General features: G+C 38.2%; 2 protein-coding genes across 2 annotated transcripts; one reads left to right on the top strand and one right to left on the bottom strand.

Moving 5' to 3' along the window:
• Window positions 1–109: 109 nt before the first annotated feature.
• RPL5 (ribosomal protein L5) lies at window positions 110–7266 on the top strand. Its single transcript, XM_009290490.2, has 8 exons — window positions 110–320; window positions 524–613; window positions 712–827; window positions 2351–2485; window positions 3055–3257; window positions 4224–4401; window positions 6293–6381; window positions 7038–7266. The coding sequence occupies exons 1-8, from the start codon at window positions 110–112 to the stop codon at window positions 7207–7209; spliced, it is 1194 nt and encodes a 397-aa protein (XP_009288765.1). The 3' UTR covers window positions 7210–7266.
• On the bottom strand, window positions 7233–13730 carry FAM69A (family with sequence similarity 69 member A). The gene is made up of 4 exons (XM_009290467.2): window positions 13593–13730; window positions 13194–13301; window positions 12310–12486; window positions 7233–10934 (listed from the first exon to the last, which is right to left on the bottom strand). Exons 1-4 carry the CDS (start codon window positions 13710–13712, stop codon window positions 10122–10124), a joined length of 1218 nt encoding a protein of 405 aa, XP_009288742.1. The 5' UTR covers window positions 13713–13730; the 3' UTR covers window positions 7233–10121.
• Between the last annotated feature and the right edge of the window lie 3272 nt (window positions 13731–17002).

The raw sequence follows: 17002 nt of genomic DNA, 5'->3' as shown, positions 1-17002 counted from the left end.
CGGCCCGAGGGTCGGGGAGCGCGGGTGCCCGCCGGGCCGCCCTCCTTCCTGCCGCGGCGTTGGGCGTCTGAAGCGTTGGCGGGTGTTGGGGAGCGCCTGTCCCCTCGCGATGTCGGCGAAGCTCGTTGTCTTCGCCGAGTGGCGGGGGGCTGCAGGAGAAGCCGGTTCCGTGGCAGAACGCGCCAGAGACATAACCGGCTGGGGGGGGGAGCGACTGGAAATGAGCACGGTTAGTGCTTCGGACCGTGCAGACAGACGTCCAGTTGACAAATACGATTTTTGGTTTTCTCCGGAAACTCTACGAAGTTATGGGGAGAAGTGTGCGTTAGTTCCTGTGGGAAGGATAGGAATTCTGGGGGTTGGATGGGTTTGGTTTTTTCCATTTTACTTTTATGATGCTTTTTTAAGCTAAATGTATAAGCAAGCATGTTATCCTATTCCTGATTTTACTGCGGTCTTATAGCAGGTTTAATTTAGTTAAGAGTGGTCTTGGCTTACGTGGTTATATGTTAATAACGTCTAGTTATACTTCTTATTCTCAAGGGGTTTGTGAAAGTTGTCAAGAATAAGGCGTACTTCAAGAGATACCAAGTGAAATTCAGGAGAAGGAGAGGTATTGTTAAATTCCCTGTAACATATAATTAAGTGTCATTGATGAATATTCCAACTTTTTTCACACGTGTTTTCCACACTGTAACTGTTGTTTTTCAGAGGGAAAAACTGATTACTATGCCCGCAAACGTTTGGTAATTCAAGATAAAAACAAGTACAACACGCCTAAATATAGGATGATTGTGCGTGTTACCAACAGAGACATCATTTGCCAGGTAAGGTCTGTGGTGCTTGCTACTTACCTACCAGCCTTCCCAGAGTGAAATAAACTGAAAGGGGGATGGTTGAAGCAGCTGGGTTTTTTTAGGCTTGATCTGAGCAGTTTTTATATTGTAAAATAGTTTCTTAGAGGAGAACAATCTTTAACGCTGACACAACTTCAGTAATAAACTGTATTCGTGATACAAAATAAATTTTACTAGCGTCAGCATTCTTCAGCAAGGTTATTCGTAATATAAGACTGGACTGTTTTAACGACGCTGAGATAAGTAGAAGATTTTAGGGAGAGGGAAGATTTCTCTATTTTTTTTTCCTGCTGTCTTTAAAGTGCTTGAAAAGAGGGCCTTTTTGCTTGACTGAAGACAACAAAGTTGACTACGTGACCTGTCAGCCTGCACTGACTATTGCACTGTATCTAAAGGTGCCTTCTGAGTTTGGTTTTTTTTTTTCCTATGATGTTATGTGGATCATCTGAAGAAGGTGGGCTTTATGATGGCTTTCCTGTGAGACTGAAGGAGACTGGTAAATAAGAATAGTGGGCATTTTTTCATGCTTATTAAGTATGCAGTTATGTGTGGTGTCATATGCAGGTCCTCGCTGTGATTCACTTTCTTGTTTCATTTTCAGAATGTTTTGACTAATTTTGAAGTTAAAAACTTAGGCATGTTTGTTCTATACATGTTGTTAAGCTCAAAAAACCAAAAAAGCTAGAAAAGTTTAACTGTCGTTTCTTTCTTCATAGAATAACTATCTGTTGAGAACAGCGGCGAGGGCTGTTCTTGCAGTCAGTTCAGATGAAACCATATGACCTTGATGAGGTTACTTTATCCTTGAAACTCAAAACAAAAATCAGTGGTGGCAGGTGCTTACATCTGACTGATAGTGCCTCTCCAGTATGTAGGAATCCTGCAAAAAGGGGACGACTTTTGGATGTAGAAGGGAGGTGTGAGAGTCAAAAGGAGAAGGTTCGGTATGTGAAAGGAACAGTAGAAACATATCTGCTAGTACTGCTGTCTCACAGGAGACCCCTGAGATTATGAAAATCTCAGACCCATTAATAAAATCATTCCATAAGGTTAGTAACAATGTTATCACAAACTCTGTATCAGATGCTTTTGCATTTTTCTGAGGTGCGTTACATACTGTGTTATATGAGAATTACATGCAGAAAGTGGGACAGAATCCATCCACAGCTATAATGATTCTTGGAAAGATTGCTTTTGTAGGCAGCTCCCTGGCCTTCTGATGTATGTGGAGAGGTAAATAAAAGGTGTTGCTGGCATACGCTTTCTCTGGCCTAATACAGATGTGAATTCTTTGCATCTGTACTTGAGGAGTTAATTATGCCTTTAAAAAAAAAAAAGAAAAGAAAAACACAACCCACTGAGCTTGCATGCAAAGGTTGGCAGTTTGCTGGACGTTTCTATACAGAATTCCTGTTGGCTTAAGTAGATTTCAAACAAACAACAAATCGAGCCCAGAATTATTGTGAGAACACTAACAGTTGTTTTGTTGTCAGATTGCCTATGCCAGAATCGAAGGTGACATGATTGTCTGTGCTGCTTATGCCCATGAGCTGCCAAAATACGGCGTGAAGGTTGGCCTGACCAATTACGCAGCAGCGTACTGTACAGGTCTGCTGTTGGCACGCAGGGTAGGTATCTGTCAGATTGTCTGGAAGTTGCTGCTCTGTTTTTCTGGTTTTCTTACGAAAAGGAAAGCCCACTTTAAGTGGTGTGTTAGTATAGATACCTGACTCTGTGGGCTTCTCTAAGTATTAAGTTTTGCTCTTTACCGTATAGATTTGATGGCCTCTTGTGACTGTCAAATCACAGTGAGATGTATGACAGCATGCAGTTTCAACTCTAGCAGCCCACTTTTAAGTCTCAGCACTTAAGTTTGGTGGAGGGAGGGAGTCAGGATAAAAATGTAAGAAGTATACCTTTAAGAATTTGAAAACATGTAAACAGCATCCATCCATTTTCCATACAAGCTCATGAATAAGTCTTAAGTTCACTGGTGCACCTGTTGGAACAAAAGGTTGAAACTTAACAGACATGCTTACCATGGTGGTTGTTAAAAGCTTTGTTACTGGTATGGGGTGCATAATTTTTTTGTAAAGAAACTCGTGTTAAGGTAGTGGTGATTCTTCATTTTGTCAGTAAATGGAAAGAATTTCAGAAGTCCTTTTTTGTTTTTGTTTTTTTTTTCCCTTTCCCACAGCTTCTGAATAAATTTGGCCTTGATAAGATCTATGAAGGCCAAGTTGAAGTGACGGGTGATGAATACAATGTGGAAAGCGTGGATGGAAAGCCTGGTGCTTTCACATGCTACCTGGATGCAGGTCTTGCCAGAACTACTACTGGAAACAAAGTCTTTGGTGCTCTGAAGGGTGCAGTGGATGGTGGTCTGTCCATCCCTCACAGGTAATCTAGTCTGTTTGGAAGAATTCCTTTAGAATTAACCTGAGATGCTTCTGTATGTGACAGTCTAAGTAGACTGTCACTTTATGTTGAAATAATTTTGTTACAACCTGGTAATGATTATGTAGCCTAGGTTCTGGGGTGGGGTTTTTTTTTGGTTGGTTCATTGGTGGTTTTTTAATCCACAAGTGCAATTCTGATAGTGCTGCTGGGAATCTTGCAACTATCAAGAGATGCTATTAAATTTTTAGAAACTTAAAGAGTCATCTTGTTGCTTTTACTTAAAATCATCAAGTGATTGAATGCACTTAAGTAAATATCCTTTACTATGCTGTTGTTTTAAGTCTTTAGCAAATTGTGTGTATGTATTAATTTCACTGTGAAAAGTTGTATGTACCAGGTACAAAACCATTGACATTTGCTACAGTTGTCAGTACAATAGTAGGTCTGAGCAGTCCACCTGCACTTAAAATTCCCACGTGGAAGTTTTGACAATTCCTGTCGTGGGCTATGAATGACTGAATCAAGATTTTGGGCAGTGTTACCGAACACTGATATTACAGTTGACTGCTTCTTTCTGCTAGCAGCAGCGGCGGGGGGGAAATCTGAGATCTGTTGTGTATTTTCCTGCCCTTTCCCATGCTGTCCTATTCATTCTTGACTAATTGTCCAGTTTTTCTGACTTGGCTGCTATATGATGATGCTCCCAATGACTGAACACTCTGTAGTTGGTCCATGGTGTGTATATGATGTACTGCACTGTTTCAAGACGGGACTGATGGCAGCTGAGATGAACTTAAAACTTCCATTTCCTAATTTTATGTATCTCTTCATTCTTAATCAGAGGGTCCTATCCCTCAGTTATCTGTAGGAGAATCTGATGTATCAGTCGTTTCTTTGTGGAACCTAGCATCTGAATTGGAGGATTTGGCAGTATGTCTTAATCTGACTGTAACTGCTGTTTCACAGTACCAAACGTTTCCCTGGTTATGACTCGGACAGCAAAGAATTCAATGCAGAGGTTCACCGCAAGCATATCATGGGACAAAATGTTGCAGATTATATGCGTTACCTGATGGAGGAGGATGAAGATGCTTACAAAAAACAGTTCTCCCAGTACATAAAGAACAACGTAACACCTGATGGGGTAAGATTTATCTGGCTGGCTCTTGTGCATTAATAGAGATGCTGATAAGTCTTGCGTAGGGCCTTCTCTAGTAACGCAAATAAGCTTGATGTGTAAAATACTGTGATTCATGTTGTATGTTATCCATGCAAAGAAAATACTTCTGTCCTTCATTAAGGGCTCTGTAGTATGTTGTAGATCTTTTGAAAGTGAGATCTTTTTTCCTGCTGTGAAGCTTTAACATTCTGCCTATAAATCTAAGTTTACAGGACTGCATTCTAAGCTAGAAATGGCCCCCCCCCCCCCCCCCAATACGGAAATCAACTTGAAGTTTCTGTGCATGCTACTCACTCATTCCTAGTCCTGCACCACAGCCTGTCATTTCTGCAGCTGTGGTGGTTGCAACTGTGAGGATGCGCTTTAGGTCAAATCTGGTTTATGATTTGTGTGACCCTATAGGTAGTTCTAGGTCCCAGGTGAATATAGAATAGCTGTAGTTGTAGCAGCTAGCATCTCATGAAACTACAGAGAGTGTAATACATCTTATTTTAGTACTACTTTAAGTTTTAGAGTATTTTGTACAAAACACTAGACGATGTGAAAGATGACCAAGGTGCTGCTTTCAAGTGTTAAACTCCTTTCAGATGGCTTGTTTTGCTGCCTGTAATGTCCTTGCTTGGTTTCCCCAATTAGTGGTCCTGAAGCTTGAAACAAACATTCTCATGCCTCTTTTTAGGCTATGGAAAACTTAACTTCATTCTTTATCCCATTATTGCTATGGGGTTTTGTGGTTTTTTTTTTTTAAACTTAACTAATTGCTAACTTCTTGTAACAGTCTTTACTAAAAAATAAGTAATGTGTTGTAAATGCCAACTTCATCTGTTTTACTAAACAAACAATTTATAGCCTGTATTGCAGTGAATGGTCCAGGGCTTATGTCAATAGCTAGACGGTTATTCTTCATACATCTAGAAAACTTTTCACAGCGGGGGACTAGTGGTCTTAATTAACCACCAGCAAAGGTATTCTTAAAATTGGTGCCATTATGGAGCCACAGTTGTCTTTGGGACAGAGCAGCAGACAGATGGGGATCCTCTGGTACCTTCTGCTATTGATCTATGTAACTGGACAGATCACTTGCATTTTCCCATCTTACACATTAGAAGAATAGTTGCTCAAAGTACAATGACCTGCTATATGAGCTGTCAGAAACTGCTGTTTGGGTGTAGCCTCTGCTAATGTATTTCTGTTACTGCATCCTTGGGGATGATGCAGGGACTGTCACCGTTCTTGCAAGACTTGTTAATCTGTAGCTGCTTTCATAACTTCATAACTTATACTTTTTCCCTCTTACTAAGCAGCTTTGTAATGTGTACTACAGTAGGGTCTGAAAAGTGGTAAGATTACATGTCTGATAGAGTTTGTGTGGAGTAATTTTGGTTTAATAAGTAAACGTGAAGTATTTTATTCTAGGCAGAAATAGAATAACTTTCTAGGCTGCTTTTTAATTTAAATGTAGGGAAGCTGTGTCACTGAAAGTAGGCTTCAGAGGAAAAAGTATTTCAACTGCAAGATGCTAGGCTGTATTTATGAGACTTGTAAGTAGTCTCTAGTTACTCTATGGCCTTGGTTCCCTGACTAAAATAAGGATAAAATTACTTTCTCCGTTTTGTGTCTTAAGTTGTGGATTTGGATATTTAAATTGTATTACAGCGATAGTAGGAATTTCAGTATGCTGTGGCAGAGATCTGTATGAAGAAAGTGTTTTAAAGGCAACCACACAAAATTACAAGCTGTGGTGTGATGAAACCTGTTTCTAGTGCATGCTCGGGTAAGGGTGTCTTGGATTTTTAATATGATCCTACAACTGGATCACTACGGAGAATTTAACAATTTTTTTTTTTTTTTAAAGAGGGAAGAAATGTATAAAAAAGCCCATGCTGCTATACGGAATAATCCAGTCCATGAGAAGAAACCCAAGAGAGAAGTGAAGAAGAAGAGGTAAAACTCTTGTCCTCTTTAATATGAATGTGACTTCTCCTTTGAAGATATTTTAGTTATGTTAAAACAAGTAAGGTGATTCACATTGCAGTTGTGTCAAAACTCACGTGGTTTAGATCAGATTAAGATAAAAGTACTTCTGTATAACTTCACAGTAGGAATCTAAAATTTAAGAGCCCTCAACTATATTGGAAAAAAAAAAGTAAAAGTGGAACATGCTTGTGGCCTGAATAGCTGGAACTCTTTAAGCGTGTATCTTCAGGTCTTAAGTGTTTTCAGTGGGAAAGCTGCTTCTCTTCAGGAGAGGGCAGGCTGACAAATTTGTCAGTACTAAACTATTTAGATTTTTCAGGGGTCTGGGAGAAAAGAAATAAAGGCACAGCTATTGCATTGGGCTTGATACTGTCTATGCTCTAGTCACAAAAAAGTACCGAGCTTACCTCTTGAGGAATTAAACTGCTGCAGTCTAACCATGCCTTCTTGTGGTGCCCTAACTACAGCCTTAAATCATTATGAGGAAATAAAGCGTGTTACAGAAGTGGGAATATGTTCTAGCATAGCGCTCTTAATCACAGTTCTGGTGCGCTGCAGCTTTCTTGACTACCTTTTTGCTTATTTCTGCCTTGGATATATCATACACTGTGCTTACATTGCAGATGGAACTGTCCCAAGATGTCCCTCGCCCAGAAGCATGAGAAGAAACCCAAGAGAGAAGTGAAGAAGAAGAGATGGAACTGTCCCAAGGTGTCCCTTGCCCAGAAGAAAGATCGTGTTGCTCAGAAGAAGGCTAGCTTTCTCAGGGCCCAGGAGCGCACAGCTGATAGTTAAGACAACTTCCACAATTTTCTATGAAGCTTTGGAAAAAGTGGCAATAAATTTATTGATTAAGCAACTGTGTAAGACTGGCTTATTAATATATCTTACAAAGATGCAGAATACTTTTTATGATCCAGATATTCTGTAGCCTTAAGGTTCTTTTCCCCCTTCAAAGTACTGTATGAATTGAACTCCTTCACAGAGGAGAAGAGAGGTGACAGACTTCAAAACCAAGGCTGCTGCCTTAGAATTATTCCTGTAAGAAGGGGAACTCAATTTGATTACTTTTTGGTGTGACTAGTATCAAATACTAGATATAAGAACTTGTTGCTCCTAACTACAAAAAGACTTTAAATTTTTAAAAAGAGCTTTACATGTCCTTCACCATTTTTCTTTCAGCATACTTAATGTTATGGGGGAATCTGTATGTAGCTTAAGGAAAAAGCAGGAGTAGTCACGGTAGGTTCTAAAGCCTCTGCTGAAACACAGCCTTAGGCTTTCAGGAACACAAATGGCAACATGTTCCCTACTGTGAGTTAACTGTAGCTGATACAGGAATACACGTCTAACTGATGTATTTAAGTTTCCTCCACTAACTAAGTAAGCACTTGCACTCACGCAGCTCCAAGCTCTGGCTGCTACTGAAACAGGTACTGTCTTAAGCTAAATGCTTCACATTATTTAGTGATAAGACGAGATAATTCACTTTTAAGTTGCATATACATACTTAGTTACAGAGGCTTTGACTTGCCCCTATCCCTTACATCTCAGTTTAATAGGCACTTTCTCATTAGACTTACAGAAGTTGCTTGCACAGTTAAAACACGAGGCAAGAAGGCTACACGGAGGAACGTTTTGCTTTAAGATACTGATAGATGGTAAATACTGCTATTGAATGAGAAAAGGAGGCCTGTGATTTATTGTAAACAAAAGTGCGGGGTTTTTTTTCCAATGGAAGTTCCAACTTGATGCAACAGCAATAAAAATGAAGGTTCTGTACAACATGTTTTCCAGTTGTTTAAAATACCCAACATCATTTGGATTCAGTAATCTTCTCTGCCCAAAACCTAGAGCAAGTACAGTCAGATTTTTCCACCAAGAACATGACCACTTTACATTTGAGTGCATTGCTGGCTACAAATACTTATTAGCTCTTGGAGGACATTATCAAGTTAGAGACAATAATTAGCATTAGCATAGTAATTCTTAAACTAAAAAGCTGATGTTTACAAAACAGTACACTCTTAACCCAAGCTGCATACTATTACGGATGGTATGGAGAAATGACTATGTTGTTCCTGTACTTCGGTTTAATCATTCAAGGAATGCACTTAACACAGGATACCTAAAGCAATTAACAACCTTTCAAATATTTAAATAAAAGCTTGTCCCTCTTACCTGTGCTGAAACTGAATTAAGGGGCCAGGATTTAGAAGTATATGGATGATTGATTGCCATTAAAATCATTAAGGATTGAACTACTTCATACTTCAAGCACTTATAAATTAAACATTAACAGATAAGTACTGAGCACACTATTAAGGTGCTTTATGGACATCCAATTCTGCATAATTGTGAACGTGGATGTAAATCTGCAAAAGAACAGGTATGCAGCTGAAAGGTGGCACAGTGGCCATGCCATGTGGAGTGCCAGGATCAGATGCTGTTTATTTACTCGTGACTTGAGACTTAACAATGACTCACAGATGCTACTATAAAACAGTAATGTGCTACAGCTCACTTGCGTATGTTCCACCTCATTCCTAGCTGTTGCTATCTTACAGGTTCCCATTTAAGCAATATTCCATGATCCTGAACCATCCAGCTTCTGTCCTACAGTTCAGGTCTAGCTCTGGCTTACATAAATCCTCTTGAACTACTGCAGGAAGTAAGTACAAGTCTGTAGCTAAATTTGGAGGGACAGTAAAGAGTCAAGGCTTTATCCACGACTATTACTTGTTTCACATGTCATACAGCAGATTCCTATACTATGCAAGCTTCCTTTTTTAACTGTTGGGACATTTCTGCTATCAGTATTTTTAAAAATTAATTTACTTCAGTTCTCGTAAAATAGCTTAGTCCACAAACTCCTTACTTCTCAATATTTGCTACAGCTTAATTTGGGTTAAAGGTTTCAACTGAAGTACAGTAATTACAGTTTTTGAAACAGATGTTGATATTGCTGCTACCCTGTATACATGATTTTAAGAAATAACATACTCTAAAATTCTTGGCTCCCAACATGGTTCACTGTATAAGGACTTAATTAAAAAGTGTTGAACTACTTAAACATTCAAGATGTAAGCATGAGGTAACAAGGTGTAAATGGAATCTGATTTAAGTCTCATATTACAACCTGTCAGTTCTAGAATTCTAATTTTCCACAGTTTAAAAATTACTAATGTGCAAATTCTGCCATGCCAAGGTATTAGTAAACTTCAATTTCACAGTTCAGTTTATTCACAACAGCAGCTTGGACTCAGACACATTATTTGCAGTAGTGGTGGTTCTTCATAAAACTACTTGGGATAAAAATCTTTTGCAGGTATTTCACAAGTAAGCAATGATTTTCACAGAATTGTAAGATGTTCCATCAGTTGATGTGGTGGCACAGTGAATACTTTAATCCTGTTCAAGAGCTGACAAAGTGCACAGAACAGTCAAGCATGCGGGGTTTTTGTTTCCATAACAGAGCGCTGGAACATCAGAAGTGCTTCTGGCCTCTGCCCAATCATTCAGTGCCACGTTCGTTCTTCGAGAAGCCCGGTCATAAGGTACTGACTGAAGGGCAAGAGTTAAAGAGCCGTTCATGAAATCTGAGTAAAGAAACGTCTTTAAAAAATGCTGCAGATGATTGTTTTTATCAAATGTGGTAGGCCACCTTTAGTGGCAGGCATCAATATTATCTTCTGCTGGTGGAGAAGCTAAGAATCATTTGTATGGGAAATTTTCTTCCACAGTAAAGTTTTTAAGTTATTGAGTATTAAAGAATGCTCCATTTCCATCTGATTTGCTGTAACTTTAAGGGCAATACACAAGTACAGCTGTTTTTCTAGTTCTTCATGGATATCAGAAGGAGCACCACGAAGCAGATAGTCTTTAAGTAGCTGACAGGCTTTTGCCAAGTTTGGCTGAATTACTTCCGTGGTACATCTCATTTTGCTTTGGTCACACAGAGTTCTACAGTCTGTGCCATAAATACAGTCCAAATCCGTTTCACACTGACGATCTTTAATTATTTCCTTCAAATTCATTTCTGGCACAATTTTTCTCATGTCCATCATTTTCAAATCATATTTATCATTATATCCCAAGTTTTTGGCACTTGTATCACACATAAGAAAGTTTCCATAAGGTCCATGGAAAATATCTTCCACAAATTCTAAAAGCCCTATAGCTATTTTTGCCTTTCTTGGCCATGATGGAGTAAACCATTGGTCCATGCTTCTTCTGAAGCCAGAAGGAATGAAAAGTTCCATAATCCATGGAAGGCTGATTCCATAGAGAGAGGTATATTCAACTCTTTCGGTCACATAGAGATCCCCACAAAACCCCATCAACTTGGGAGTATGTTCTTTATCGTGCAAGATCACCATTAACAGAAACTCATCTAGCTGCAGAAGTGCCCATGCAGATTTCGCCTCTGGCAAAGAAACTCTACCATCTTTGTTTCCATCAGCAAAAGAGAGGATGAGATTAACCAGTTCTGAAAGATTTCCTTGTTCACCCAATTTTGCCTAAAAGCAACAAACGAAAAAGATTAAGTATGATTTCATTAACTACCACCAATCCACCTGTCATTCTACCTCCTGTTATTCTCCTTCTATGGATGGTACGGTAGGGTATGTTACCTTATAGTTTTCATTGGTTATAGATGTTACAGTACTTGCTACCAGATGCCTGAAGGAGCTTCCTTTTTGTTCTTGCCTTTTCAAAGGCACCAAGTATATGATCTTCTGAGAGTACAAGTGTTCTTTGCATTTCAAAATGCAAACATTAAAATTCAAACATTGTTCTTGGTCAGATCAGTCTTTAGAAAAATCGTATCAAGTAGCTTGTTAAATATTCTCTTAGAAAAAGTATGTAGAATTCAAATGTTTAGATCAGGTTTAGTTTTCAGCTGATTAAACCTTACACATGTAGAGAAATTACAGTATCAACTACATTTTGGCTAACTATAAAATGTACCAAGACATACTGGGTACAAATCCCATATGATAAGTGTATTGAAATATTTAACTTTGTTATTTGATATAACCACCTCCATTGTATCAATACAGAGAAAGAAGCCATTGCTGGAATCTGAACTGTTGGATTTTCAACTACCACCAACGCACACAGAAAGTCAGATAAACTTTTCCCAAATTCTCCTAAGAACTACTCTAAAACACCTGCTGCTCACCCATTCTTAGAGACAAAACTACTGTAATGCATGACAACTGTCATCAGTTTTACATAATGATGTGTATGTGTGTGCATGTGTACACATATGCTCACTCAGCTAGAACAGCATTATTTCCATCACTGGAGACATAAGAGCTATGACAATAGCAAGAGAATTTTAAGAAAGAAAACCCAAAATCAGTATTGACACAGCATCAAAGTGATGACTCTATATTATGAAAATTCTGGGGTAGCATTAGAGCAACAGAAACAAGTATCGCATTAATATAACACAGAAAGAACTAGGAGAAGTATGGCTGGTCATTCTGGTTAGAGAGATTCCTGCTGCTCAGTTAACATAGTAACTCTTCCCAAGCATGAACAGTTTTCAAATTGTGCTTCAGTCTTTGTACCTGGTTACAATAACCCTAAAAGCAGAAAAAAACCCCAAACAAACCAACCAACATTTTTACCATATTTTCTATACAAATACAAGTGAAAGCTGTAGACATGCAAGACGCATACCAGCTTCCATCTGTTAAAAAGTAAGGAAAAAACCTGATAATTAGTTACTTCAAACTTTAAGATAAACCCCTCTGGGAAAACCTATTTTTGTGCTGATTATTTTTCTAACATGCACTTGAACAAGGCTCAGACAATAGGGCATTCTCTCCAGCTGCAGGAAAATAAGCCTTTCTGTCAAAATAGAATAAATAAGCATATACTTACTTTAAAAAGACCATATACCATTTCTTTGAATTTCTCAACAGTGGTTCCTCTTGTTGGTTTATCAAATAGGACTATTTCCTTCCTTGGTTCTGGGTCAGTATCAAAATCAAGTTGAGCAGCTTCTTCCATCTGGCATTTTATAACACCTTGCAGATTTCCCCAGATTCCTAAATACATCTATGCAGGAAAAGAAGGAAAAGGGTAAAAAAAAAACCACTGTAGAAGTCCATCATCTAAAGACCACCTGTACTCCAACCACTGCTTCAAGAGTCAAGTAGCAACACAGATTAGAAAACCGAGTCCTGCATACAGACAATGCACAGAGCACATTCAAACAATGACAACTTCAAATACGATACACTACTGCAGGTACTTAGGAGACACTACACTGTCAAAATACAAAGACAGCTGGATGAACAGTATATTGGCATTACTACCATCTTTGCGTAGGTTGTTAAAAGGCTGCTGCTTCTATTTGGGAAGCAGGAAAGCAGAGAAGTAGCATGCTGTACAAAAGCATAGGTATTCTGTCAAAATGTGGAAAGATCCGGTATATTATATATATGTTTATAAAATATATGTATTATAAAATAATAATATACCCTCTACATATAGGAATAATATATAATATTATATGCAGGTATGTTATATATAGGTGCGTACTGTATATATTATTAATAATATATGGTATGCCTATATATTCTTTATATATAGCTATATTACATACATCTATATAAACATGCTCTGCATGTCACAGCAAATAGAGTTTGAAATAATCTGTATCAAACAGATACAGCTTGCTGACACTAAGGTCTACTTGATGTTCTAGAGAATGACATTTCAGTGGGAAATAATAAAACTAGGTTGGATGAGTAAAGCCTTACCTGGTTATTGGGCTTTGTTGACAAACATTTTCCAAAATACAATGTTTCTTTAGCACAAAGACTGCTACATGCTGACCCATCAATAACTCCGGTCTTGTATTTATCACACTGAAACAAACAGGGAGAAAAATATTTAACAAATTGCCCAAGAAAGGAGGCAACAACCGCATCTCTCCCTACACCTGACTCTTAAAAGAAAAATCTAAGAAAACAATTTTAATAACCCTATACCAAAACAATGTTAAGAATCGTAACTGGTTTTATCTGTAATTGAAGATGTAATCTTACTTCAACATGATGGAATATCAGAATTTGATTAATTTACATGTGGCACTGACTGAATTGGCTGTGGAATTAGTCAGGACAAACACTTAAGAAAGCTATGCTAAATATACTTACTATTATTTTCCTACAGTCATGTCCTCTGCATAGTTCTGTGTAGGTGGAGTACTGAACATACATAACCCAGCTGCCGATAAATACTACTAACCAAGAGATGAAGAGATACTTCATCCGCATATAGGAGAAACGTACCTAGAGGACACAAAGAGAAAATATTCTTTGGAATTCATTCAGCAGTAGTCAAAATGATAGAAACAAACGCGATTTACTATTTCACCTTTAAGAATTTGACTTCCACAGTGATAAAATAAGCAGACTGCATTACATGGAACATTCGCTTCCTTCAGTGAGCAAAACTGGCAGGGAAGAAGGTCAGTCTGACTCATGTAGGTAGAAGGAAAATTAAGATATAAATAAATAAAATAAAACAAAACATGACAGACCCTCATAGGACAAGCCAGGCTGTAAGAACCAATTTGATCAAAATCATAAACTCTCAGAGCTCAACTACTTGCATCTTTCTCAAAGACCAGTTACTTATGTTCCACTCCTGGTAAACCAAATCCAACAGATCAGGAATCTGGTCAAAAAATAATCTGTGCTAATGTATAAAGATGCAAGATAGATATACAATGACCAGGGTGGGTATCAGGGACAGGTTCCATGTGCTGAAGTCTCCCGCTCCTTCCTTGAAATGACACCATTTAATTATGCAAGTAAAATTCCTCTGTACTAGCCTCACCTTCAGTAGTCTTTCCCATAACCGTATGCAAGACTTTCCTGTTGTTTCTGTGGCCTCACATTTACACTTTTTCACTAGGGATAGAGGAAAAAAGTATTTATAAATTAAGAATTGAGGGAGAGCTAAGTGCCTTGTAAGGGAGGAAGCACATTTTGATCTTTTTCTTGTTCCTCCTCTGAGTCTGGTGTGCTAATGGTTTGATTTTCATACTCACATCAGGATTAGAAAAGAATTAGAAAGTCAGAATCAGCTTTAGCAACAGGATATAAGGAAAGTGCATGAGAACAGCTGTATTGGGTCAGTATGAGATCCATTTCTACTAGTATCCTGATCTTCAGCAACAGCTATAAATAGATGCCATCAAAGAGTGAGAACATATAATATATATCGCAAATGTGCTCCCATTTTCCTCTAGAAGAACTTGCTAAGCCAGACACGATTTTCTATATTTAGTAAATCTCAAACCATTTATCTTTCATGAACTTACCCAGACTCCTTAAAATCCACATGAGCTTTTAGCATCCACAAAACCCTTTAGCAATTAATTCCACAGGCCTACTATCCACTGTACCGGGGCCAGGGACTGGACTTTATTTTGCTTAAATCTGGTTCATATTAGCTTTGTTTGAGATCCCCTAGTTCATGTATTGGAAGAGATGAGTTATCAATTTCTGTCTATTCTCTCCACATCTGTCATGATTTTGTGAGCCTCCCTGCCATGTCATCTTTTTTCCACATTGACAGGTCCTAACTTAGCTGTTCCTCACAGAGAAACCATTCCATATGTTTGGAAAAAGTTCCAAGAAAGGTAGTAATGATGCGCAGTTTTGCCGTCACATACATCCATAAATACATACCAAGTTAACCCATCTCACACATACTAACTTCAGATGGCTCCATCTGCATGGGAGAAAAAGCACTGAAATAATTCCAAAGTACTACAATTTGATAGTAATTATCTTAAATCACAGTAAATCGAATACACGGCTTCAGCTTTTAAGTATTTTATATTTTAGAAAAAAATGTTACTAGAGAAAATAATCTTCTACAAATATAGGAAGATCTTCAAAGATGCATTTCCCTTTTTAAATATGTAATTTATTTATTTTTAAGGGAAGATCAAAGAAGCAGGTCTAATCGGTTGAATGGTAGCTTGGTTTAACACCTATCACAAGAACTGACTTTTCAGACCTTAACAAAAGAAATATAATCCCTAGGTATAGGTGTCCTACTCTCAACCTAGAATGGTTCTGACTCTTCCACCATAACTCATCTCGTGATTCAGGGTATACTTTCACACAGGCACTCACTCCATCCGAAGACTAAAGAGGAAGTGTATCTTGACCCCATACAGTTCTGTAAGGAACATCAAGTCTCAAAGAGAAGCAGGAATGCAATAAACAACGCAGAAAAACTGCTAGGAAAGATGATGGTATATAGCTCAGCCCTTAATTTTATATCCTATTTTCATTCCATTTTATAGCGTAACGATTTTAAAAAATAAACGGGGGAAGGTGCACGCAAGGTGTTTTAACACTTTCAAACACAGCAGAGCAGTCCCAAATTCCATATGACTCATTCTATGAGAAAGACTGAGAACCTTTTAGCTATGTTTTGAGATAAGTGGGTAGACACCCCTTACCCTCACCCCCCACCCCAACAAAACCACCAAAAAGCCCAAACTGAATAATGCAAGAAGTTAACCCAACAAGTTACACAGAAAAGCAGGAGCATGCCGGTATGGCCTTCAAACAGTTCTAGCATAAATATTTCTCATGATGCTTTATGTCCCTTCAAACCATGTAGTACCATGAAATTCCACATCAAAATAGTGTTTGTGGTTCCAAGATGCTAATAAATACATATCCACAAGCTCTTCAAGAATGTAAATTTAGGTACAAAATGGGTGAACACTTCTCCTGCGGACAAGCAGAAGCAGATCAACCCACCCAAGGCCTTACAGGTAATGACTCATACCTAAATCTAGATCTCAAAAGTCACAGTCCACTGCTCTAACCACAGTTTCATACTTCTGCCCTTCTACAGTAGAACAAAAATATTTTAATGTTGTCTTTATGTGATCTACTGAAGCTTGTTCAAATCTGCACATTCTTTACCTTGCTCAGCACAAGAATTCAAAGCTTCAGTAAAAAATTAGGAGTATCACTGAAGTTTATTTGGGAACAACCTTAAACTTCAGACATCTTATTGAAGTAAATGAGAATCGTAACATGCGTGTATAAAAGTCTAACACAAGAGGCCTGACTTCAAAGTGGATATTTTCTTTCCATAGGATCATATACACACACTCGTCCACTTTATCATCTCAAAACTTCTTTCCTTGCTTCAAGACCAGTTCCTCTGCCTTTGAGTAAATATTGTCGTTACAGCCCAGCATCTGGAGATTTAAGAAAGTGATTTCTATTTTCTTTAATATACTAACCTATAATTTTCTGTATTTCAGCTGAAATATCACAAGATGATCTGGTCATACAGCCACAGGAACTTCACTGGTAAGTAAATAGTTATAGTCACAAACTCATTAGTGTCACATTCTAAATTTTTCTGCTTTTGAAAAACAGAACTGAACCAGAACAATCACATCTTTGGACTTGCTTAGACTGCAATTTCACTATACAAATTGTTCAGTACAGTACAAATTGCTTTGCCCCTGCTTCTTTGCATCTCTATACTGAAGCCTACTTTTGTCATAATTACACCCAAA

This window comes from Aptenodytes forsteri, unplaced genomic scaffold (assembly GCF_000699145.1).
Source record: "Aptenodytes forsteri isolate BGI_AS27 unplaced genomic scaffold, ASM69914v1 Scaffold237, whole genome shotgun sequence".
Classification (NCBI taxonomy): Eukaryota; Metazoa; Chordata; class Aves; order Sphenisciformes; family Spheniscidae; genus Aptenodytes; species Aptenodytes forsteri.
This window is presented reverse-complemented; position numbering and strand designations above follow the sequence as displayed.